The following is a 25,355-nucleotide window of genomic DNA, read 5'->3' on the forward strand; positions in this document are numbered from 1 at the left end:
TGCTCAACAAATTATAGATGTTATTTATTCCTGTTGAGTCAAGGAGAGGATGGGTCAGTGATTCCCTAACCCTGGCTGCATAGTAGAATCATCTCGGGCAACTTTTTCAAAACTGTTGGTGCCCTGGCCCCACTACAGAGTCTGACTCCATTGGTCTGGGATAGGATCCAGGCACTGATATCTTTAGAAGCTTCCTGGTTTAACAGGCAGCTGGGAGTGAGAACCACTAGAATAGTTGAAAGCATTGAAAACACCAACGGAAAGCCTCAATGCAGTTGAAAGTCAGAAGACGTTGGCTTGTAGCGACTTCGCTAGGTGGTCCAGGTGGTGGGAGCTGCCAAGGACAGCTCTCAGAAAACTTGGGAGTTAGGTGACCTGGATCGCAGAGCCATTTCTTGCTTCATGGTCTTCCTGTAAAATCGTTTCCGGGCCTCTCCGATGAGGGAGCATCCCCACTGAGACACTCCCCTGGGCCTTTTCCTCACAGTGACATTCCATCCGCCTGCTTGACCACAAGACCCAGGTGTTAACTTCCCCGGTCTGCAGCTCCGGGTCTGGTAAAGACATCCTCCGTCAGAGTTAATGCCAGATTACAGGGTTGATGTGCTATCCTCCCTAGGGAGACTTACGTAGGCGTGCTCATCACAGATCTCAAAGAATTCTCCAGTGAGGAGATTTCGGACTGGTAGACCTACGGGATGGGGATGGCAAAGCCTCTCATACTCCACTAGGTGGGAACTGCTCGCTTTGAATAAGCATGACTCACAAGGGCCCCACACTCGTGAACTGGAGAGCTTCTATTCTACAGAAAAATTCTCTCACTTCCCACACTGTGCCCAGGACCAGATTCCTCCTAAGTATAGATGTGGGCTCTAGGGACAGCTGTCCCAAAGAAGTGATACAACCAGCCTCAGTGGCTTTTTTCAGGTCCCTTTGCTGAGTAAGGAAGGCAGCTGTGGGTGGCTCTCCTGCCTCTCTTCTCTCTCCAGCTGCTCGATGTCACTTCATCATCAGGCCTGGCTTGTCCAAGGCTTGGCTTTCTTACAGTGCCACACTTGTCCCCTTAGCATCGGACACTTGCCTCTCATGGTCCCTTTAAGTCCCAGGGTCTCTGCAATTCTCATGAGGGAGGCGGAGTGACTTTTTGTTATGTGAGGGAATCAGTAATACTAAATGAAATGATATGTAAATAGAAGCAATTTTAATGACAAAGCTACATAAATTCCCTTAATTTATGATCATAAAAGTCAGGACTATCCATTTGCTCTTTGGCCAAATTAATAAAAGTGTAGCAAATAAAATGATAATTCTCTCCATTCCAATCTATTTGAGGTAGTGTTTGCTTTGGCACTTTCCATTTCTTCGCTTTTAATCAAGAATATGTCAGAAAGATGAGTAGCCTGAGCCAAACAGTCTTCTTTTAATACAAAACAGGATGTTGTATCTTCATCTGGCAATAACTGACTTTAATTTAACCTCGGCTTTTGGAAACACAAGGGAAAAGGAAATATAACCTGGGACTGGGAAATGCTTTTGCTAAATCCAGACACTCTGAACCTGAAGCCAGCTCAGTGTTCTGCAGTCACCCAACTGCCTTCTGCTGCTGGTGTCTGAAAGGAGAAATGAGTTCCTTTAAGTGGAGCACAGTGGGGAAGCAGTCACTGTACAAGGAGAGTGCCAGAGCCCTCTTGATTGCCCTGAACCAGCCCCATGCCTCCTGCCATTTCTGACAGAATTGATCCAGTTAAGCCCGCATTTCCTGGCAAGCCTGAGGACAGGTTTTTCCAAAAGGCATCTCTGACCAAGAAGACGCACGTCTAATCACAAAAGCAAAGCTCTGGACACACGTTCTCTGTTTCCAGCTGGTCGTGTGTGTTTTCTTCACACGTTAACAAAAATGTGCCAAGGTGTGGCATTTATGAACCCCACCAACCGGGAGCTGTGCACACAAATCCGCCGGCCTGTGGGGTGGGAAAGGATGAATGGGGGCTGTCCTGCCCGGGGAGGAGGGCTGCTTCCCCTCTGGCATGCCTGCAGCCTTATTTATTACACACCGAAGTATAAAAGCGCCCAGCCGCCTGCAGCTCTCATCTCCAGCCCTGGCATCTGCCCGAGGAGCCTCGCCCGTCTTCTCCGGGAGGCTCTGGGGCTCTGTTGACAATCATGCGCGGGAGGCAGCTCGTCTGTTGGCACCTGCTGGCTTTGCTTTTCCTCCCGTTTTGCCTCTGTCAAGATGAATACATGGAGGTGAGCGGAAGAGCTAAGAAAGTGGTGGCGAGAATAGTGCAAAGCCACCAGCAGACTGGCCGTAGCGGCTCCCGGAGGGAGAAAGTGAGAGAGCGGAGCCATCCTAATACTGGGACTGTGGATAATAACACTTCTGCAGACCTAAAATCCCTGAGACCGGATGAGCTACCGCACCCTGAGGTAGATGACCTAGCCCAGATCACCCCATTCTGGGGCCAGGTACTCGGAATTCTCTTCTAAGGGGTTACTGTGAAAGCTTAATGAGTTTGGCTGTTGTTCTTGTTTCAGCTAGGATTCTTAGGATCAGTGCTTTCTAGAAGTTTGCTAGACTGCTTGTGGGTGTCTTTCTGGGTTGCACTGGGGGACCAGGGGGACTGTGGTCTCTGTTAGAAAATCAGCAGAGGACGTGCGGAGACAGTGTCCCCCTGGAGAAAGGAGAATGGAGCGGCGGGCTCCCTGCTGTGCTGTGACTTAGTTTCTTTCCTGCTCTCTTAGTGTGCAAAGTAGTGCTGACCTATGCAGATAGATGGATCTTTTGCAGATCCTAAGAGAGTTGGATTTTCTTAATCCTTCCCAGCAGGGAGAGGCTGCCCTTTGAGTTTTCCACTTTGATGTGTTAGTTGACTGTGACATTTCATGCCAGGCCTGTTTATTTGATTTATGGCAGTCTGGGTTGCTAAGCCTCTCTGTTCAGCCTGTGAACCAAAGAGTTAGAACAAAAAAGACTACATGTGTCCAAAAAAGCCAAACTTTTTTTGTGTGATTTAATGCCTGATAATCACAAAGAACTTGATTTATTTCCCTGGGTGTAAACTCGGCATCCAAGGAAACATCTTTAACTCTTTTGGGGGTAGTGCAGGAGTGAGGTTAGGTTTCAGTGTAGTGAATTGTCAATTGGTGAAACTCCATTTAATTAAAACATTAAGAACTGGACAAAATGGATATTGACTTACCTTCTCCACATCTAGTATGTTGAAATCAGATGAGGGGGACAATAAGAGTTACTTCAAATGATAGGAACTTTGAACAAAGAGGTTTTACAACAACAATTGACTGTGTCTTTGCATTAAATAGTCCCTGAAAAGGTTCATGCAGTTGAAATCTAAACCCGTCCTATCACAGACTGAAAAGTCTGGGTTGAGGCTGGAGATGTGATCAGCCTGAAATTCCACACATGATCAGCTATAGATCTGGGGCTAACTTGGGACTTCTTCTTCTTCTTTTTTTTTTTTTTTAAATCAGGGTTGAACTTTTTTTTTTAACGTTTATTTATTATTTTTGACAGAGAGAATGTGTGAGCAGGGGAGGGGCAGAGAGAGAGGGAGACACAGAATCCCAAGCAGGCTCCAGGCTCCAAACTGTCTACACAGAGCCCAATATGGGGCTCGAACTCACAAACTGTGAGATCAAGACCCGAGCCCAAGTCAGACGCTCAACTGAGCCACCCAGGTGCCCCTAACTTGGGACTTCTAACTCAACAGCACAATGCAGAATCCCAGACTGTTCCATGAGGCTGTGTCAAGAAAAAATTGTTTCTGTAAGGAGTCACAAAAGAAATAACTTCCAGGGGCGCCTGGGTGGCGCAGTCGGTTAAGCGTCCGACTTCAGCCAGGTCACGATCTCGCGGTCCGTGAGTTCGAGCCCCGCGTCAGGCTCTGGGCTGATGGCTCGGAGCCTGGAGCCTGTTTCCGACTCTGTGTCTCCCTCTCTCTCTCTGCCCCTCCCCCGTTCATGCTCTCTCTCTGTCCCCCCCCCCCCAAAAAAAAAGAAATAACTTCCAAATACAATCTTATTTTCAAAGGCCACTTTTAGAGATTGTCCTTTCATTTGACGATCCTTTTTCTTTTTTTTTCTTTTTTTTTTTAATTTTTTTTTTCAACGTTTATTTATTTTTGGGACAGAGAGAGACAGAGCATGAACGGGGGAGGGGCAGAGAGAGAGGGAGACACAGAATCGGAAACAGGCTCCAGGCTCTGAGCCATCAGCCCAGAGCCTGACGCGGGGCTCGAACTCACAGACCGCGAGATCGTGACCTGGCCGAAGTCGGATGTCCAACCGACTGCGCCACCCAGGCGCCCCTCCTTTTTCTTTTTTAAGTAACCTACATCCAATGTGGGGCTCGAACTCACAACCCCAAGATCAAGAGTCACACACTCTACTTATTGAGCCACCCAGGCCCTGCCCCATCTGACAATCTTTTGGCCAGGGGGTGACTAATGCTACTTTGTATTTCCTTTGTGGTGAAGATATTTTCATTTTTGTCCAAGCCTTGACCTGGCCTTTCCATTTCAGAGGATGGGATCTTTGCTGGGCCCTTCCTGGCCTTCGCTGTGTGAGCCCCCAGATGCAGCAGAAGGCAGATGTAGGCTATCGTTTGTTGTTATTTCTTGGCAACCAACACCCAGAAGACCACTGGAATCCAAACTACATTTCTACTTTGCCCTACCTTCTGGTGGGAGGCAGCCAGCACGCTGGAGTCACATGCAAGAGGATAAAAAGTCACTTTCTGGTTGTTTTTTTTTTTGAAGTCAGAGGGGCTTTTGAACCCTCCTGGGCTCCAGACGTATTTTCAAAACCAACCAACCAACCAACAGACACACAGACAGACAGACAGACAACCTAATAGGAGATACTGAGGAGATTTAGACTCACTGATATTCTGGAGATCTTCGATAATGACGTGCCTGCCAATGGGTATGGAGACTCACACTGCATTTCAGGTTTTACTGTGTTCCCCTTCTTCCCTATGTCCCCCACCTCTTTTCTTTTTTCTTTTTCTTCATTCATTCTCCCACCAATGATTTCCTGGGCCCCTACTATGCGCCAAGCTTTACGATGGGAATAAATATGTCCAAGCCTATGTCCAGACAGTTCTGCAGGGCTCTCTGAGGAATAAATGAACAGATAATTGAATACCATATGATGAACAAAATCTCTGCAAATAAGGCATTTGGGGAGAAAGTGTCAGAGTGATGGTGGCCGCTGAGTTGGATCTCAAAGGTGAGACAAAAGGATGGTTATCCATACAAGAAATACAATTTAAAAATATGTGAGACAGCAAAGCCTGGGAGGAATGAGTGTGGCTGGAGCTCCTGAGCTGTGGGCGGAAAGCGGGATGATCTTAGTGCCAGCTCGGAAGATTCTGTTAGCCGGTTAAGGAGCTCAGACCTTAGTTTGCCATCGAAAGTTGTGTTTGTTCACAGCAGGGCAGTGAGGTGATCTGGTGTGTGTTCTAGAAAGAGGACTCTGGCCATGGGCTTTGTGGTGGGTAGAGTGTGCAGAGATCAGGGGAGAGTAGACTTGGTCTTTCTTTTCCTGGCAGTTTCTTCTCTGCAGTTCTTAGTCAGTCACCTTTATCAATCTCCCCTCCTTCTCATGGATGCTTTCTCCCCTTCTTTCCACCTCCCTCCTCCTTTCTCTTCCCTCTTTCTTCCAGTAAAGAAGGAGCTGTGGGCTTTCTTTCTGAGAAGTCACTCACTAAGAGCAGAGCTCAAATCTGAGTAGCTGCCCCATCACCTTCATCTATAAAACGTACAGAACTTGTCTTAGAGACACCTACTTCCTCCCATGGTGCTCAGTTTTGTGTCTTTGGCTTTCCAGTTGGACCTGACTAGGAGAGATGGTAAGAGAGAGATATGTAGTGACTCCCCAGTATGTAATTCTCCCTTACCTAGGTGATAATCTCTGAGTGAACACATCCCATCCAGCTTGGTCGAAGAGTCCCTCAAAGGCTCACAAGCACTATTCCATTGGATTGAATTTTGAAAGACCAGGCCAGAGGAACATGTTGTGAAGGACTCTCAGGAGATGCCCAGCTAGTAGAAACCAGAAGACCCTCCCTGTTGGGGTGGCAGCTCTCTGCTCTCAAGGCACTCCCAAGTAGCTTGGGCACACACCCCAGTCATAGTGAGCTCTGATACTGAGCAGTCCTAACTCCTGGAGCTAACTTCTCACACCCAGACACTCAACTTTAAGAATAAAATCTTTCTGGAGCACCTGGGTGGCTCAGTCGGTTTAGCATCCGACTTCAGTTCAGGTCATGATTTCACAGTTCATGGGTTCAAGCCCCGTGTTGGGCTCTGTGCCAAAAACAGCTCAGAGCCTGGAGCCTGCTTTGGATTCTGTGTCTCTCTCTCTCTCTCTGCCCCTTCCCTTTCCCACTCACACTGTGTCTCTCTCTCTCTCTCTCTCAAAAATAAATAAACATTTACAAAAATTAATTAAAAAAAAGAATAAAATCTTTCTAAGCCATTATTGGAGGGTTTGGAAAAGACCTTAGTATCTTTGCTTGCTCTTAGAGCTGGAAAGAAACTTCATGACCATGTTACCCAGTGCCCTAATTTAGCAGACAAGAAAAACGATGCCTGGCGGGAGGGGGGTGGGAGGGCGGGCAGTGACATCACTAAAGCCACACAGAACTGAGATGGGAGTTCTGGTTCCAGTACAGCCATCTTCCTAAGATTCCTAACATCTCAGTGACTCAATTCTGTTCTTTAATGGGTCCATGTCAGGATTTTCCCTCCTTTCCCCTCCCTTCTTCTTCCCCAAAGCCCATTATTGGCAGAGCCTTGGATCTCTTGGAACTTAAAAAGCTGTATTTCACATTAGCAAAATCATACCAGGAAATTATGGAATACTTACTTCTCACATTGCATCCTTGGATTGGAAGGGGGGGCGGTGCTGTGGTGTCTGGATTTCCAAGCGTCTGAACTTGCCCATCTCAGACCACCTCCTTTAGCTGATTTTTGTTTCCTTCACCAGTTTTACAAAAGGTTTTTACAGACTCCCATATCTGGCCAGTGTGGAGTCTGGGGGGCAGAAGACGAGACAGGCGTTAGTTTCAAATTGTGGTCCCTGATCACTTGAGACTGGAGCTCTGAGCTGTTGCAAGAGAATGCTTGGGCTGGCTGTTTTGCATTTTCCCTGAATGACTTGGTGGAAGGCTTTAGGAAAAAGGAATGAGGGAGTGAGGAAAGAGTCCAAGACCATTTTTGATTTAAAAAAAAAAAAAAGAAAAAAGAAAGAAAAGAAAAAAAGCAAAGTCAAATGTGCAACAATGCAAAGCCTTGACTCACTTTTCTGCTTGGATTTCTAGTGATAGAGAAAACGTGAATTTTAAAACCTGTCTTTCCCCCACCCCTCTCTTTTTCTCCCTCTCTTCTAATGAATCCTTTAGAAACAATGTGCTGTTTTCAAAAGACCATTGACTCATTTCAAAAGACCTAGACTCATGTCTAGGAAAGTTTCCACGACTATTCTGCATGATATAATTAAAAAACAAGTTACCAATTTAATGACACACTAAATCTTATAAGCAAATCTAACTCTCCCGCTAGAGCTATAGCTACTTTACCTTAAGCATAGAGTTTAGAGATTTTTCTTTAAATTTTTTTTTTTTTTTACATTTATTTATTTTTGAGAGACAGAGAGAGACAGCGTGAGCAGGGGAGGGGCAGAGAGAGAGGGAGACACAGAATCAGCAGCAGGCTCCAGGCTCCCAGCTGTCAGCACAGAGCCCGATGCGGGGCTCGAGCCCACAAACTGGGAGATCATGACCTGAGCCGAAGTCGGACGCTTAACCGACTGAGCCACCCAGGCGCCCCTAGAGATTTTTCTTTAAATAAATAAGCAAGTCCACTCAGTGTCGTATTTGAATACATTGGGTGCCCATTAAGTACTCATTGAATATTGGCTTGAACGATGTGAAAATCATTTAAAATTTTGAAGTGAAATATGAAACAGAACATGAGGTTAAATACTTATTATCTTTTTTTTTTTTTTTTTTTTTTTTTTTTTTTTTTTTTTTTGAGAGAGAGAGAGAGCACTAGCAGGGGAGGGTAGAGAAAAGGGAACAGAGGATCCAAATGCTGATAGCAGCAAGCTGATGCTGGGCTTGAACTCAGCAAACATGAGATCAGACCTGAGCCTAAGTCAGATGCTTAACCAACTGAGCCACCCAGGTGCCCCTTAGTTGAACACCTATTCAGAGGGAGTTAAAGTTGTTTCAAGATGTAGATAATGAATACAAATTTACTGGACTAATGAACGCTTTGTTTCCTTAATTTCCTAAGGCAATTTAAGTGTGTGGTGGCTGAAAAGGTAGCATTACAATTCAAAATTTCTAAGAACCCTTACCCCAGTATCATGAATATAGAAAGTCTTAATAACCATCTTTGAAGTTGATAATATAATTCTTATCATTTGAGAGTCATCTACTCAAACAAGCTACATGCGAGGGTGCTGGCAGCGGGGAAAGAGAGGGGTGCCTTCACATCCATTCTGAAGGGGTCTCCTCTTTTGCTGTCACCGGTAGCCTCAGGACAGTCTTCCCAGAAATCCTGCCCCACCCCCTGCCAACACCACACTTCTTCCAGAAAGCATGCCTTTCTTTTGACCCGCTGGCTTCCTTGTCCTTTGAGTCATCAGCTCCCTTTAGCTACCCTGCCATTCGAGTTCCCATGCCACACCATCTTTTCTGATGTTGTTGTAGGGTGTTTGGAGTTTAACTTACCCAAGGGCTGAGACCAGAGGAAATTCACAAATCCTAATTACTCCCAAGTGCCATTCTCTGAAACTTTTCTCTGTATCTTTTTAAAGTCTCCACAAACCGGAGGACTGCCCCCAGACTGCAGCAAATGTTGCCACGGAGAGTACAGTTTCCGAGGCTACCAAGGCCCCCCTGGACCGCCCGGACCCCCTGGCATTCCAGGTAAGGATGAGAAAGACGAGGCACTGTTGCCAGTCTAATTGCGCACTGTGCCAAAATAGGAGTCAAGGTGAATCTAAGTAATTTGGGTTCACTTGCGTGTGGTCCAAACAGCGTGCGTGGAAATCCAAAAGAGAGTTTGGGAGAGCCCTGGATTTATTAAGCCAATTAGGTGGAACAACATACTATCAAATCCATAGAATTTATTTTTTATCCCGCTTGCAGAATCCCAAAGGTGTGAAGAGCTCTGGGGCACCAGATTCATCGGGAGCGGGGGTTCTTCACCAGCATGGAGTACAGAACTATGCGATCTTATTTGGACATACTCTTGTTTCAGTGTTTCTGCCACAACGTGCTTCATGCAACCATGCGCTAACTTTCAGGGAACTTCCGAAGTGAAGGTGCGGAGGAGAGGCGCGCCTGTCGGTCTGGTTAGAGCCATCTCCACAGTACCATTCGCTGAGCCACGCATCCTTCTATCTGATTCTATGTCCAGCTAAGTTTTTCTTCCCTGAGCCTCAGAATCTGTCCATGTTTAGTTCTTTGTTGACTTTCATGCCTCTCTTGGGCTCATGGGAACATTTTGGGCTCTGGTACCACATAGTGGCATGGGAAATGCTGTTGGGCTCCATTCAGCCATCCTACTCTACTGAGTGTGCCCCAGGCACAGAGCTTCTGAGAAATGGCTAGTATCTGGGGTCAGCCAAGGAAAGGGTAGCCTAGATTCTCTAGGTTCCCAGATCCATCTGAGGATTATTTTCCTCTTCCCCTACCCCTTCCTGGGCTAGGACTTTTTCTCAGTGTTTGACAGAAGTCCGCTTGCTCTCCTCTAACTTACCCTCATTGATATTAACATTTATCAAATGAGGTTTAATTTTTTTATGTACTTTTGAGTGGCTTCTCTTATAAAACCAAATCTAAAATGAGAAAACATTCTGTTAGACTTTAAACTATGATTACTGTCTTGGAATCTATGTCATGGGATGTCAATGGTAGCAGCCAGCAGGTGCAGTAATTGTGGATAGAGAATATTCAGACTCCTCTAAAGTATTCTGAGGGCTAAACTCTTCCAAGCTTACAGAACAGGCTGGCCTTGGCCAAATATTTCCCAATCAGAATGGCTTTGTTAGTCCATTGACTTGTAAACACGGCAAAAGTTTGTTTATCTGGAAGGATTGCAAGCCTGGCATAATAACTGACCAAAGGTAGCATGGAAAATAATCAGCAAAAGAGTGTAAAATTTAACAAGTATAAAATAAAGGAAGACTAGTAGGAATTGTCTCTTAGTGGCAAAGAGTTGAAATCATTATCCAAGTCTTGCTTTCAAAATTATTGTTAAAATTTTTAGCAATGATTTTACATTCCCTCAGTTGTAAAAGTGGTATGTGTCCTTTGTAGAAAAATGCAAAGAGACAAAAAAAGATACATGGCGTGATACAAAAGCCAGTCATGTTCCATCCATTCAGGAAAAAAAAAACGTGAAATATTTTTATGTAATAGATAAATATTATTTATACCTAACATCATTCTATCTCTATTGATTCATAACCTTTTAATCTTAAAGTGTCTGAATATTATTAAATATTATTAAATATTTTTCTTTAGCATTCTTTTTCTGTGACTATATAGCCTTATTTATTGGATGTATTTTTTTTTATTTAGCTCTTCCAGTATTGGTGGACACTTAAGTGGTTTCTGATCTTTGCTATTATAAATGATACTTTGATAATCAGTCCTCATAAATTCTTCATCCAATTCCTGCTTTATGAGAAAAAACAGGCTCTGGAGACTTGATACCTAAGAAGGCTGTCTTCAGTGTCCCATGTGGAAGAAATCCGATTTGATGATGACCCCTTGGCTGTGTTCAGGATTGCTTTCAAATGGTCTTCTTTTACAATTGAGATTGAACCTTTATGAAGAAAGGGTCTGCATTTGTATAAAAATAGAAGGTGGGTGTGAGTGATGGAGGCTTTCTCTTGTGATGATATCTGCTTGTAATTTCAGGAAACCATGGGAACAATGGCAATAATGGAGCCACTGGCCATGAAGGGGCCAAAGGTGAGAAAGGAGACAAAGGTGACCTGGGGCCACGAGGGGAACGGGGGCAGCATGGCCCCAAAGGAGAGAAGGGCTACCCAGGGATTCCCCCGGAACTGCAGGTAAATCTCCTTGCGCACATCTCTGTGTGACTTTCAAACTGCCCTGACCCTTCCAGTGCAGAAGTCAGAAGGCCTGAGTACTTCTTCAAGCCCTCAACCAATGGCCAATGGCCAGTATGCCTCTGGCTTTACTCAACGCCTCCTCTCCCTCCCCGCCCCTGCCCCCTTCAGGCAGCCTGTGTTGTTCAAAGAGCATTTTGAGGGGCGCCTGGGTGGCGCAGTAGGTTAAGCGTCCGACTTCAGCCAGGTCACGATCTCGCGGTCCGTGAGTTCGAGCCCTGCGTCAGGCTCTGGGCCGATGGCTCGGAGCCTGGAGCCTGTTTCCGATTCTGTGTCTCCCTCTCTCTCTGCCCCTCCCCCGTTCATGCTCTGTCTCTCTCTGTCCCCCCAAAAATAAATAAACGTCAAAGAGCATTTTGAAATCATTCTTAGGAAGGCATTTAAGGTTGAAATTCAACAACCTTCATGGACCAAATCCATGGGCAGCCCTGAGTATCAACTAATCTCCCATTTTCCAAATCAGAAGATGTGTTAAATAAAAAAGGTTTTTTGGCAACTCAAATATACAAATCTTTAGATGTATAAATAGAATGGTCAAATGTCTACTTACAATATCTTATTTATTAGTTTTGTTACATTTATCAATTCAAATCACATATATGGATACTAATATGTAAGTATTCTCTATCAACTCAAGACCTTGTGGCACAGTTTTTATTTAAACTTTTCAATCTTCTTTATCAGTACAGACATTTTATTTTTAAGTGATCCACCCTAGATTTAGATTAGATTTGATGATATTCATTTCAGTTTAAAGTGTTTGAATCTATTTATGAGGCTATAACTGGATAATTTATCCTAAGCTTAAGTGCTCATTTGTCTATTTATTTCTCTTTTAAGTGATGTTCAAAATTCTAGTTGCCAATAACATCTAAAATTTGCAAATGTAAGATTATGTCACCAAGAAAATAACTAAATCTTGGGTATTTATTTATTTTCTGGCTGATATTTTTTAAATCAATTTTTCCAAGGGATTCCTATCAACACTGAAAACAGTTTTTACTAAAGTTGTTTTTGGCTGATATGAAATATGACTGCGGTTAAAATAAAATACAGGTCTTCCTCAACTTATGATGGGGTTACTACGAGAAGTAAGGGAGATGATTCATTTTCAGAAATACCAAATAAAAACTATGCTGTCTAATTAACAGCAGATTTACAACCTATTGGAAATATGTACGACCCTCCCCCACCCCCAACAATGGAGTTCCAAACCCTTAGACACTTCACTTCCCTCTCCTTTTCACGGGTTTATTTTCATGGGCTTTGCCATAAGCGCTAAAGAATAAAGGGAGGAGGGACTGAAAGTTCCTGCATCACCTCAGGGAATATAGTTTGTTCCAATCAGACTACTCCTTGCCCTACATGGGCATAGGTGACGTCCAGGGGAGGGTGTAACCTCTGTAGTGCTCAGCCAATGAGGAACCAGGGAAGGGACTTGCACGCTAGGAGATAAATTGCCTGCTGTAACTGCCCCAAGTGTGCCTGCCTATCTATCAGACACCCGCTCTTGCAAAAACATTGAATAAAGCTTCGCTTCACTGTGCTCTGAGTCTCCACATCCCTCCTTTGATTGAGTCAACGGGCTTATTTCTAACAGTTATGTCAGATAAACCCATTTTAAGTTGAAACATGGTAAGTCAAAAGTGCATTTAATCGGTGCCTGGGTGACTCAGTCAGTTAAGGGTCTGACTCTTGATCTCAGCTCAGGTCTTGATCTCAGGTCTTGATCTCAGGGTTGTGAATTCAAGTCCCATGTTGGACTCTGCTTTTAAAAAATGCACTTAATATACCTAACCTACCAAAAATCATAGCTTAGCTTAGCGTACCTTAAACATGCTTAGAACACTTCCATTAGCCTATATTTGGGCAAAATCATGTAACACAAAGCCTATTTTGTAATAAAGTGTTGACTATCTCATGTAATTTATTGGATACTCTACTACAAGTAAAAAAAAAAAAACAAAAAACAGAACGGTGTGTGGGTACAGAATGGCTGTAAGTGTATCATTGGTTGTTGATCCCCTGTCCAGCACCACAAGAGAGGATCTGCCACGTGTTCATAGCCCAGGGAAAAAATCTAAAATCAAAATCTGAAGTACAGTTTCCACTGAATGTGTATTGCTAGTGCACCATCCACAGGGTGCCCGGGTGGCTCAGTCAGTTAAGGCTCTGACTTTGGCTCAGGTCATGATCTCGAGGTTTGTGAGTTCGAGACCTGCGTGGGGCTCTGTGCTGATAGCTCAGAGCCTGGAGTCTGCTTCGGATTCTGTGTCTCCCTCTCTCTCTCTGTCCCTTTCCTGCTCACACTCTGTCTCTCTCTCTCTAACATAAATAAACATTTTTAAAAAAAGATGAAAAATTGTGCAGTGGACCCATCAAAGGTAGAGGGGCCTGTGTGTCATTGAGAGAACATACCATAGCATGAGAGACTTTTAAAGAACCAGAATATAGAGACTTTAATCTGAAAGATCAATTGGGGGGAAAACTTTGCCTTTTGTTCGGGCATATCTGGTAGTTGTTTGACCACAGATAAATTCCATCAACTTTCTGGGCCTCGTGTTTTTTAAGTTGTAACCCGAGAGGTCTTTTGTGTTTCTCTAACTGCTTTGGGGGTTTTGTCACTTGTAAATGAATGCTGTTTATTGATTTTAGCAACCTGGGATCAATGTGCTGGCAGAAATTTACAAAGAAGCCACATGCCATTTGGCCAGGTAAAGGGTGTCCAATAAGATGGATGATTAACATTCCCAAAGATAGAAATTCTAACTCCAAACCCGTGATGGTTACACAATGGCCAGGGAGCCCTGACGTAGCCAGTTTGATGGAGCCTATCTTAGGCAATTATAAAACTACTCCATCAACTATTTCACCCTAAAACTACAATGTATCATGGTGCCTGGGTGGCTCAGGCCATGATCTCACAGCTTGTGGATTTGAGCCCCGCGTCGGGCTCTGCGTTGACAGCTCAGAGCCTGGAGCCTGCTTCAGATTCTGTGTCTCCCTCTCTCTCTCTACCCTTCCCCCACTCACCCTCTGTCTCTGTGTGTGTCAAAAATAAATAATCGTTAAAAAAAATAAATAAATAACTGTAATATACTAATTGGGAGAAATACCTTCACATGTTTTAAAGGAGGACTTATAGAGGAGGGTCGATTGGCCTCAGGCAGCATGGAAAGAAGGGTGACTTCCAGGCCCCTTCATTCTTATTTCCAAATCCCTCCTCTGGTGTCACCCCTACCTCCCCCTTCCTCGGTGTCCAGGGCCCTCATGCTGTCTTTTCCGACTGTTCAGATCCTTTCCGTGTTCATTCTCCCAGGCCTGCTTTCAGAGCAGACCCCTGAGTCTTTCAGAACTTCAAATTATTCACTCTGTCTCTTCTCTCACCCCCTCCCTTAAACCTCCCATTTTATGAAGACAGGTGGTCCCAGCAAGTTAAAGAATGTGTTGATCTAACTCACACTCAGTTAAAATGACTCCTTTGGATGGGGGATTGGCAATAGGTTTGTTGTTGTTGTTGTTGTTGTTTTTAATGTCTATTTATTTTTGAAAGAGAGAGGCAGAGAGAGGATCCAAAGTGGGCTCTGCACTGACAGCAGAGAGCCCAATGTGGGGTTTGAACTCACAAACCACAAGACATCGTGACTTGAGCCACAGTTGGTTGCTTAACTGAGCCACCCAGGCACCGCTGGCATTGATTTTCAAATGTGACTGGCCAGTAATGGTGCAATTCCAGGGTGGGGTGTTTTCTTACATCACCAAATATTTGTCCTACATCAACAGGGTGTCCTACAGTGTAACTCAGTTCTGACACTACCTGCTTGGAGACAGCATCAAAGTCCAAGGTTAAAAGCTCAGCCCAGCAAGACTCACCGCCCCCGCCCCCGCCCCCAGCCCCCACTTCAGATGCTACTCGCAAATTCAGGTTGTCATCTCTGCTTCTGACAGTCTGGCTATGGAGAAGAGGTTCCAACAACCCCTTCCTTAGGATCAGTTCATTTGCTAGCATGAACTCAGAGAAACATTCTACTTACTCAGTCACTGCTTTTTATAATTCAGGAACAGCCAGATGAAAGAGATGCTTCGGGCCAGGTTTGGGGAGTTTCCATGTCCTCTCAGAGACCAAGGGCCGCTCTCCTGCCCCTTCACGTGTTCGCCAACGTGGAAGCTCTCTGAACCCCTTCCTTTTAAGTTTTATGGAGTCTTCATTGCACTGGCATGTTTGATTAAATCGCAGGCCCCTAGTGATTGAACTCAACCTCCAGCCCCTCTGCGCTTCCTGGATGAGAGGTGGGGCCCAAAGTTTCTAATCACGTGGGGGGCTTCACTGGCAAACAGCCCCCATCTTTAGGTTGCCTAGGGGCTTTGCCAAAGTCACCTCATTAACATCACAAAAGACCACCTGATTTCTCTTAACACTTAAAATATTCGGATGGTTTCAGGAACTCTATGCCAGAAGCCAGGACAAAGAAAAAAAATGTGTATTTATTATAAATCATAATATCACAGGTATTTTGGGGAAAAAAATAACATAGGTGAGCAAAATTAAAAGGTTATCTGGAAGCAGGCCTTCTCAGATCCTTTAACATGCTCATGTGCATTTAATAACTATAAGTAGATTTCATCCAAATTTTCCCGGTATTAGGATTTTAATATTTCAAAAAGCCTTTAGAAGTTCAATACTCCTTGAAACACATGGTAAGAACTGTTGATATATAATATCATTTTAATGGCTGCATAGCATAAAAATGTTAGAAATTACTGTGATTTATTTAATTCTTTCTCTGTTTATTTCCAATCTAGCTAGTACAGAGAATGTTGAGATAAACTTATGTTTGTAAAAACCTCATTCCTTTAAGGTAAACTTCCTATTAACTGCCCAACTCTTTCCTTAGATTGCATTCATGGCTTCTCTGGCAACTCACTTCAGCAATCAGAACAGCGGGATTATCTTCAGCAGCGTTGAGACCAACATTGGAAACTTCTTTGACGTCATGACTGGTAGATTCGGGGCCCCAGTATCAGGTGAGATGTAAAAATAAATGAATGACTGAGTTAATTAATCTAGCAATCTGGTTGGAAGGAAAGAAGGAAGGAAGGGAAGGCGAAGGGAAAGAAAAGGGTGAAGGGAGAGGAAACAAAGAAAGGAAGACACTTAGAGAGTTGAGAATTCTTTGATTCTGGTGAAAACAATCCGCCCATATATGGATTTCTGTTGGATTTCACAGTAAATGAATTAGAATTCAAAAAGACGAGGATGCTTTACAAAAAAACGATAACCATGGTTACTAAGGTTTTTTAACTCTTATTTGAACTGAAGCAAATAATCCCTAAGAGGGCATTTAAAAGTCCTAAGATCATAATTCTCACAGTTTAATGTGCCATAACAGTATCCTCCCATGCCACTGTCCTGAAGAGGGCCTGATCCTTTAAATAATTTTTACTTAAATTTTAAAAATTTCTTGAGCACTTCTGTATTTGTTTCCTATTGCTGCTCTAATGAATTACCATAAAATGAGTGGCTTAAAATGACACAAAATTATTCACTTGTAACTCTAGAGGCCCGAAGTCCAGAATCGGTCTGACTGGGCTGATGTTAAGATGGAGGCAATGCTTCTTCCTTTGCTAGCTGGCCTCTTCCAAGCCTGAGAGGCTGTCAGCGTGCCCTCTCTGTGAGCCACATGGCTTCCCTCTCCCTTCTACTGTCAACATCCCCTCCTCTCAGATGCTGACCTCCTGGGCTCTCAAGGACAGCGTGATTACCTTGGGCCCACCTGGGTAATTGGATAGTCTCCCCATCTCAGGATCCTGAATTTAATCACACCTGCAAAGTCCATGTTGCCATATAAGGTACCATTCACAGCTCCTGGGGACTTTAGGACAAGGGCCTATTCGGAAGCCAACATTCAGCCCCTATAACTTCCTTACTTTTGGGCACCACAAGCTGATCATTCTGGGCTTTTCCTACTGTCCTTTCAATACATGGATGTAAGCCTTCTTTTTGCCCTGAAAAGTTCCTTTGAATTATATTTTTAAATATAGATATAAATACTATTTTTTCTTATCGTTGCACTCAAGTGGGGTAGCATCAGGAACAGTCTGACTTGTGTTAGGAATCAGGCAATACGTGGGCATAGTGCCTATGGGATATTTTTAAAGCATAATAAGACCAATTAAAAGGTAACTCCATTTTTATTGTCATCATAGTCCAGCAATTCTAAACAATGTCTATGATAAAATACTCCTCCCCTTTGGGGTTGACCACTCACCAGCAGCCTCCCAACCCCGTCCCCCTGCATCTTAGTAGACCTACCACTGGTTAACTTCGTAAGGACTCTAATTATAGTCTGTTGGTTTTATTTTTAATTTTTCTTAGTCTGTCTTCTGTATCTTTTATATTCTCTAATCTCTTGCTGCTCTTTAGTTCCATTTCATGTTGTTTGCTTTTCTGTCACTATTCTTTTTTTTTTTAATTTTTTTTTCAACGTTTTTATTTATTTTTGGGACAGAGAGAGAGACAGAGCATGAACGGGGGAGGGGCAGAGAGAGAGGGAGACACAGAATTGGAAATAGGCTCCAGGCTCTGAGCCATCAGCCCAGAGCCCGACGCAGGGCTCGAACTCCCAGACCGCGAGATCGTGACTTGGCTGAAGTCGGACGCTTAACCGACTGCGCCACCCAGGCGCCCCACTATTCTTTTTTTTAATGTTTGTTTATTTATTTTTGAGAGAGAGAGAGAGAATGGGAATCCCAAGCTGACTCTGCACTGTCAGCACAGAGTCCAGTTTGGTGCTCAAACTCATTAACTGTGAGACTGTGACCTGAGCCAAAACCAAGAGTCTAAAACTTACCTAACTGAGCCACACAGACACTCCTCTATCACTATTCTGCATGTCCTTAATTAGATAATCTAAGGATGGATTTTCCTTTTTGCTTCTTCCAATTTCTTCTGCTCTGTTTCTGTGATACTTTCTTTACATTTTCTGTTTTACATTAACCCTTAGTCCCATTTTGTAGTTCCTTCTCTTGTCTGGATATTTCTGCCATGAGTTCTTACATTCTGTTCATATTCTTTCAAAGAGGGATTTGCTTCATTAACATATTTTAAACTCATGTTGGAGTATTTAGTTACATTTCCCATCCACTACATGACAACATTTCTTCTTGGTGAGTATTCTTCCACTCTTGGTAGCTTTTGCTCTTCTTTTCTACTTTCTAAAATTAGCTGATGGTTGGATGAGTTGGATTTTCCTAGACCAGTACATGCAGTAGTTGCTCAGGAAGGGGGAGGGACCCCAGCATACTTCCAGGCTTGGTAACTCAATGGTCCCCTCTCCTGGCACCAAGGGATTCACTCTGTTCTTTTCAGGATAGAACTTCTGTGTGTTTTCTCTGTGTGGCCACATTTCCTCTTCCTCCCCTGACAGCCCTGGGTCTTCGAAGACTTCTGAAACCAGCCTTGCACTTCTGGTCCTCTTGCCTTTAGGAGCCTTATTTTTGCTGATGGATTCTGAAATCTGCCACTTCAGGACCACTTCCTGCACGTTTTGTACTTTATCTAGCAACCCCACCCCTACCCCCCACCAAACATAACTCCGGCTTCATCTCGGCCCTGCTCATAAGAGCTTCTTTTCAGCACTTGTACTTCAGAGTGACCCTTCTCCATCAGGGAAGGTACTTTTTCTGGAACTGAGGTCTGCTGCTGCTTGGCCCTCCTCAGAACTCCCTGCCAAGCCCCCATGTTGCCTCCATGTGACTCTGCCTGTTGTCTGTTGCATTCGACAGACTTACAAGAATCTAAGTTTATGGATTTTTTTTCAGCCTCCTAGTTTTACGGAAGATGGATTCTTTCTGGTGTTTGTTTTCAGTTCTCCTTATTTCTCTATGTGGTATCCAGAAAGGAAAAGAAGAAAATTCTGATAAATGCAATGGCTGTTAAATTTGATGCAAGTGTTTTAATGCCTTTCTTTTTCTACCCAGTTAAACTCAGAAACAGACATAAAAACGATAGAAGCAATCTTTCATCACACTTCCATCAGTTTTAAACCTTCTTATATGATTTTCTGCTCTGAAGGTTTATAAATTTCCTATAACTATTTTGTTAAACACTCTCTGTGCTGCAATTCCCATAATCACCTAGATATGCTCAAAGGTTCCACTGCTCTCAAGGGCTTTATAATTGAAGCTCAAAGATTTAGTAGTTTTTTCGGAACTCTCTGGGGCTGGGCATAATTCTAATGGTAACAACCATCATTGGTCTTTCACTTTAAAACTCATCCAATAGATTACAAAATGACCATTTTATACTTTTCAGCTTTGGGAGGGACGAGACAGAGAAGGCTGATTTTTGCAATTACAGTAATGCAAAGACCTAAAAACTGTACTGTAAGTGTATTGCCTCACATCTTCAGTATCTTCCCCTGCAGAAGGAAGCCATATGTGGATATAATATGTATTCACTTTTATATTTCCACCTCTAGGCGTTTCATTTATTCCCCATCTAATTTCTTAGTCTGCTCTTTCTAAAATGCTTCTGCAATCGATTTTGTATAGTAGTCATTATTTTTTCAGGAAAACTAATATTGTTTCCTGTCATTTTGGTTCCAGCTTTATCTTCTTGAGGCATTAGAAATTGTCACAGCTGTGCGTGTGTGTGTATCTAATAAGAAGTTTTGTAAAATATAAAAACCTAAACACACATAAACTACTTTGTTTGAGTCCTCTAATTCTAATCTGACTTTCCTTTTCATCTGTGAACCAATCTCTAGGCATGTGAATGGATAGGACTGAGTTTTACACCAGTTCCTTTATTTTGAGTATATTGAATATGTGAGCCTGGTGCTAAATGAAGCATAATCACACTTTTTCACTTGGTTCAACTTGAGTCAAAAGCAGGTGGTTCAACATGGTGTCCTTACAGCTTCTATCTGACTTAATTGCACCTTTGATAAGGAACATAGAACTGTGTAGTACTATTTTTTTAAAAAAGATGTTTCTGGGGTTTTCCCTTACAAGGCTTGCTGCTATGGTCTGATTGTGCCCCTCCAAAATTCATTCGCATTGAAAACCTTGGGCATTGAAGGTTGGCATTCAACTTGGGCATTGAAAACCTATTGCACAACTTATTGGTGTTAGGAGGTAGGGTCTTTGGGAGGTGATTACCTCACAATGGTAGAATTGTCATGAATGGGATGAGGGCCCTTATGAAAGAGGCCCCACAGAGTCCGCTAACCCCTTCTGCCATGTGAGGATACAATCAGGAGTCTGTAGCCTGGAAGAAGACCCTCATCTGACCATGCTGGCACCCTGGTCCCTGACTTGCAGCCTCTAGAACTGTGAGAAATAAATTGCTGTTGTTGTAAGCTCCTTAGTCCGTGACACTTTGTTATAGCAGCACACGTGGGCCAAGACAAGGTCATCAGTTTAAAAATGTAGCATGGAAATCCATAAGAGCCTGATGATGTGTATTCATCATCTTTCCAAACGCACTCTCAAATCCCACATCATTTGGAGTTAGGAAGATTTTCCTTTTTGCTCATCTCTCTGCTTTTGGATTCTCTTAAATCTTTCAGTGAAGGTATTTTCTACACTGGCATGTAGGGTGTATCAGGCCATATTAAGTTCCTTTCTGTTAGGTGGCCTAGAATCTTACAAGAAAACTCACATCTCTTCAAATATGTTCGGCCTTTACAAATGAGAAGGATCCGTATTTTTAGTAGCAAGGTCATGCTGCTGAGTAATGAATAACACGATAAGTTACAAAAACTATTTCTTCAGAACTATTAGTATTATCTGTGCTATAATACTTATCTTTGGCTAACATCTCTGTGATGGGTCTACTCATCCATTGTAATGCTACACTTGGCTCATTTTGTTAGGCTACAGAGGTCATGCGTTCATCCATGCAGGGCTATATGCCTTGTCTATATGAGTCCTGTGGCAGGTGCTAATGATAGTTGATCTATACCTAGGAATAGCATATACTTCACTGTAAGCACGCTATTGGGAAGAGGAGGGAGTGAGATACAGCCTAAATTACTCCATCCTTTAAAGACTTTGTAGTCTTATTAAGGACACACAGTGCACACACTGGGAAGGTCTCAAAACGTTTAAAGTACCGTGAAGATGAGAACAGACAAAGGAACACTCATACAAATAAAGGCCAAGAAGAACCTACATGCCTGGCACAAAAACAGACACATAGACCAATGGAATAGAATAGAAACCCCAGAACTAGACCCACAAACGTATGGCCAACTCATCTTTGACAAAGCAGGAAAGAACATCCAATGGAAAAAAGACAGCCTCTTTAACAAATGGTGCTGGGAGAACTGGACAGCAACATGCAGAAGGTTGAAACTAGACCACTTTCTCACACCATTCACAAAAATAAACTCAAAATGGATAAAGGACCTAAATGTGAGACAGGAAACCATCAAAACCTTAGAGGAGAAAGCAGGAAAAGACCTCTCTGACCTCAGCCGTAGCAATCTCTTACTCGACACATCCCCAAAGGCAAGGGAATTAAAAGCAAAAGTGAATTACTGGGACCTTATGAAGATAAAAAGCTTCTGCACAGCAAAGGAAACAACCAGCAAAACTAAAAGGCAACCAACGGAATGGGAAAAGATATTCGCAAATGACATATCGGACAAAGGGCTAGTATCCAAAATCTATAAAGAACTCACCAAACTCCACACCCGAAAAACAAATAACCCAGTGAAGAAATGGGCAGAAAACATGAATAGACACTTCTCTAAAGAAGACATCCGGATGGCCAACAGGCACATGAAAAGATGTTCAGCGTCGCTCCTTATCAGGGAAATACAAATCAAAACCACACTCAGGTATCACCTCACGCCAGTCAGAGTGGCCAAAATGAACAAATCAGGAGACTATAGATGCTGGAGAGGATGTGGAGAAACGGGAACCCTCTTGCACTGTTGGTGGGAATGCAAATTGGTGCAGCCGCTCTGGAAAGCAGTGTGGAGGTTCCTCAGAAAATTAAAAATAGACCTACCCTATGACCCAGCAATAGCACTGCTAGGAATTTATCCAAGGGATACAGGAGTACTGATGCATAGGGCCACTTGTACCCCAATGTTCATAGCAGCACTCTCAACAATAGCCAAATTATGGAAAGAGCCTAAATGTCCATCAACTGATGAATGGATAAAGAAATTGTGGTTTCTATACACAATGGAATATTACGTGGCAATGAGAAAAAATGAAATATGGCCTTTTGTAGCAACGTGGATGGAACTGGAGAGTGTGATGCTAAGTGAAATAAGCCATACAGAGAAAGACAGATACCATATGGTTTCACTCTTATGTGGATCCTGAGAAACTGAACAGGAACCCATGGGGGAGGGGAAGGAAAAAAAAAAAAAAGAGGTTAGAGTGGGAGAGAGCCAAAGCATAAGAGACTGTTAAAAACTGAGAACAAACTGAGGGTTGATGGGGGGTGGGAGGGAGGAGAGGGTGGGTGATGGGTATTGAGGAGGGCACCTTTTGGGATGAGCACTGGGTGTTGTATGGAAACCAATTTGTCAATAAATTTCATAAAAAAAAAAAAAAAAGAACCTACATGCCATATAGAATATAAACAAAAAATGTGAAGTCATGTGGCATATGTCTCGGTCCTCAATGTACAAGACATTAATATAAATGTGGATAAATACCTGCCTTTTTCAGGTGTGTATTTCTTCACCTTCAGCATGATGAAGCACGAGGATGTTGAAGAAGTATATGTGTACCTCATGCACAATGGCAATACAGTCTTCAGCATGTACAGGTGGGTGGTCATCTCTATCACAGTCTCATCCATGCCACTACTGCTTGCTCAAAGGCTGGCAAGTGCCAGGGAGTGTATAGGAATCAACAGAGCCTGACATGAGCCTTGTGACTACTGAGAGTTCCTATATACCAATATATGGCCCAATTATAATTACTATTTGGGAAGAAATAAATCTTATAAACCTGAGAATAAGCAGGTTGATAAGAGGCCTTGAGCTAATTACTAACAATATTCCCCATAACTAATCATTTGTATTCTTTTCTTAACTCATAATTTCTTTTCTTCTTTCTCAGCCCTTTCCTCTGTTTTCCTATCCTCCCACCCCTTTTGCCAGAGTTTAGCCCTATTGATGGTCTTCTCCACCATCTTCCTTAGCTGGCAGAGTAGGCCCCTCTCTTTTGGCTGTGCTGCCACTCTGATATTTATCCTAGAGTTCCTTGTAAAAAAATTACTTTTTTTAAAAAAAGTTTATTTTTTTATTTTGAGAAAGAGATTGTGTGTGCACACAGGTGGGTAGGGGTCAAGAGAAAGAGGGAGGGAGAGAATCTCAAACAGGCTCCACACTGTCAGTGTGGAGCCTGTTGTGTGGCTCAATTTCAGGAACTGTGAAATCATGACCTGAGCTGAAATCAAGAGTCCAATACCTAACTGACTGAACCACCCAGGCATCCCTAAAAAAAGTACTATTTTTAACATTTATTCATTTTTGAGAGACAGAGTGCCAATAGGGGAGGAGCAGAGAGAGTGGGAGGCACAGAATCTGAAGCAGGCTCCAGGCTCTGAGCTGTCGGCACAGAGCCCAATACGGGGCTCAAACCCATGAACCGGGAGATCGTGACCTGAGCCAAAGTCAGTTGCTTGACCAACTGAGCCACCCGGGCGTCCCTAAAAAAATTACTTTTAAAAAGAAATATTACAACTTGTTCTGATATAAGCTTAGTGTGGGGGAAAGAGGCAGAGAACCAACATCTTTCCCATAACTAAGTGGGTGGTGAGTTATCTATCAAAAACACTGTGGTTACTATCTAACCTCTGTCATTTTTGAAAACTTGGGAGGAATGCCATTTCTTCAGGAGCCTGGCCTCTGGTGCAAAGATGTCTTTGAAAAACCAAAAGAGAGAAAGATGAGTAGGTGAAATTACTGCAAAATAGAGACCCAGAATATGGTAGCTCACACAATGTAGAGCTCTGTGTGGCTTGACCAGATCTAGGATGGGGAAGGACAAGGCAGACAAGGTACAGGAGGGATTTCGTGGCGGTTGGGAGGGAGGTGCTCCATCTGGGTTTTCAGGGACACAGAGTGGTGAGAGCAGTTCGCCTGTAAAACTGACTTTCAAATTCTCGTTGGTCATGGTCATTGCCACAGTCAGAAGGAGAAAAGAGCAACAGGCTTGTGAAAATTTTTACTCATCATATATTCTATTCAGAGAACAGAGACACATACTTCCCCATCCCTAACTCCCCCCAACCAATGCGAGGATGGCAAGGAAACATAGAACTCCTCCTCTGGAAGCAGGGAAATGGAGTCTGGTGAACAGCTAGGCTCCTCTGCCCCTCTGGCAGAGAATTCAATAGAATTCTTCCTACATTTAGAATATATATCTTCCCACCTCCATCCCCAAGGAAGACAGCCTAAACTGTAGTTCATGCAACCAGCTCCAAGCCCTGAGTCTTAGGAATGAACAATTCTTTTCATCACATCAGTCTCTTGGCTATTGTTTTTTTTTTTAATGTTTATTTATTTTCAGAGAGACAGAGAGTGCAGGTGCATGGGTACGAGAGCTTGTGCTCATGGGAGAATGGCAGAGAGAGTGGGAGAGAGAGAATCCCAAGCAGGCTCCACACTAGCAAGGAACCCCATGCAGGGCTTGATCTCTCACCCTGAGATCCTGACATAAGCCAAGATCAAGAGTTTGACACTTAAACAACCGAGCTACTCAGACGTCCCTTGGCTGTTTTCTCTTCGGTCCCTGATTCTGTCCTCTGGGAGGATCTTCCTTATTTATTTGTCTCCATGGCTACATCTAAAAGATGAATAGATTTTCCCTGGGGTCTTTCACAGCCCAATTCCTGCTGGTGCAAATTTGAAGGCTAAGAGTATTTAGTCAAACACCCCAAGCCCTTTGCAAGCCAGGTTTGAGTAATATCATTTCCTCAGACACTTAGCAGCCTTTTGTGCTATTTGCTGCCAGTCAGTTACATGTGTTGGTAAACAACACCCAACATTCTTTTCTTGACAGATAGTTTTTCCGTCTGTTATTTCCTTGACTCCTTATCTTCATGCCTTTCTGTCTTGACTAGTGGTGGCTACCACAAGGCCTTCTAAAACAATAGATTTGGGTAGAAAGGCAATTTTTTTTTTTAATTTTTTAATGTTTATTTTTGA

General features: G+C 43.3%; 1 protein-coding gene and 1 long non-coding RNA gene across 5 annotated transcripts in view; one reads left to right on the forward strand and one right to left on the reverse strand.

Moving 5' to 3' along the window:
- On the reverse strand, positions 1–7,211 carry LOC122494788. 2 transcript variants are annotated; one of them, XR_006300274.1, is made up of 4 exons: positions 6,889–7,202; positions 5,807–5,857; positions 2,055–2,225; positions 1–1,610 (listed from the first exon to the last, which is right to left on the reverse strand). It is a non-coding gene; the product is annotated as an uncharacterized LOC122494788 (long non-coding RNA). The 2 variants fall into 2 exon arrangements; XR_006300275.1 differs by lacking the exon at positions 1–1,610 and having other exon boundaries at positions 1,852–2,225; positions 6,889–7,211.
- C1QTNF3 (C1q and TNF related 3) overlaps positions 2,096–25,355 on the forward strand; it is a 26,267-nt gene continuing 3,007 nt past the window's right edge. The window contains exons 1-5 of one of the 3 annotated variants that reach the window (XM_043600210.1): positions 2,096–2,466; positions 8,845–8,956; positions 10,958–11,112; positions 16,068–16,197; positions 22,867–22,966. In XM_043600210.1, the coding sequence (XP_043456145.1) occupies positions 2,164–2,466; positions 8,845–8,956; positions 10,958–11,112; positions 16,068–16,197; positions 22,867–22,966 (800 nt within the window). In that variant the 5' untranslated portion in view covers positions 2,096–2,163. The remainder of the gene's footprint in view (positions 2,467–8,844; positions 8,957–10,957; positions 11,113–16,067; positions 16,198–22,866; positions 22,967–25,355) is intronic. The other 2 variants (XM_043600218.1, XM_043600227.1) reach the window with 2 other exon arrangements.

Source organism: Prionailurus bengalensis, chromosome A1, assembly GCF_016509475.1.
Source record: "Prionailurus bengalensis isolate Pbe53 chromosome A1, Fcat_Pben_1.1_paternal_pri, whole genome shotgun sequence".
In the NCBI taxonomy this organism is placed as follows: domain Eukaryota; kingdom Metazoa; phylum Chordata; class Mammalia; order Carnivora; family Felidae; genus Prionailurus; species Prionailurus bengalensis.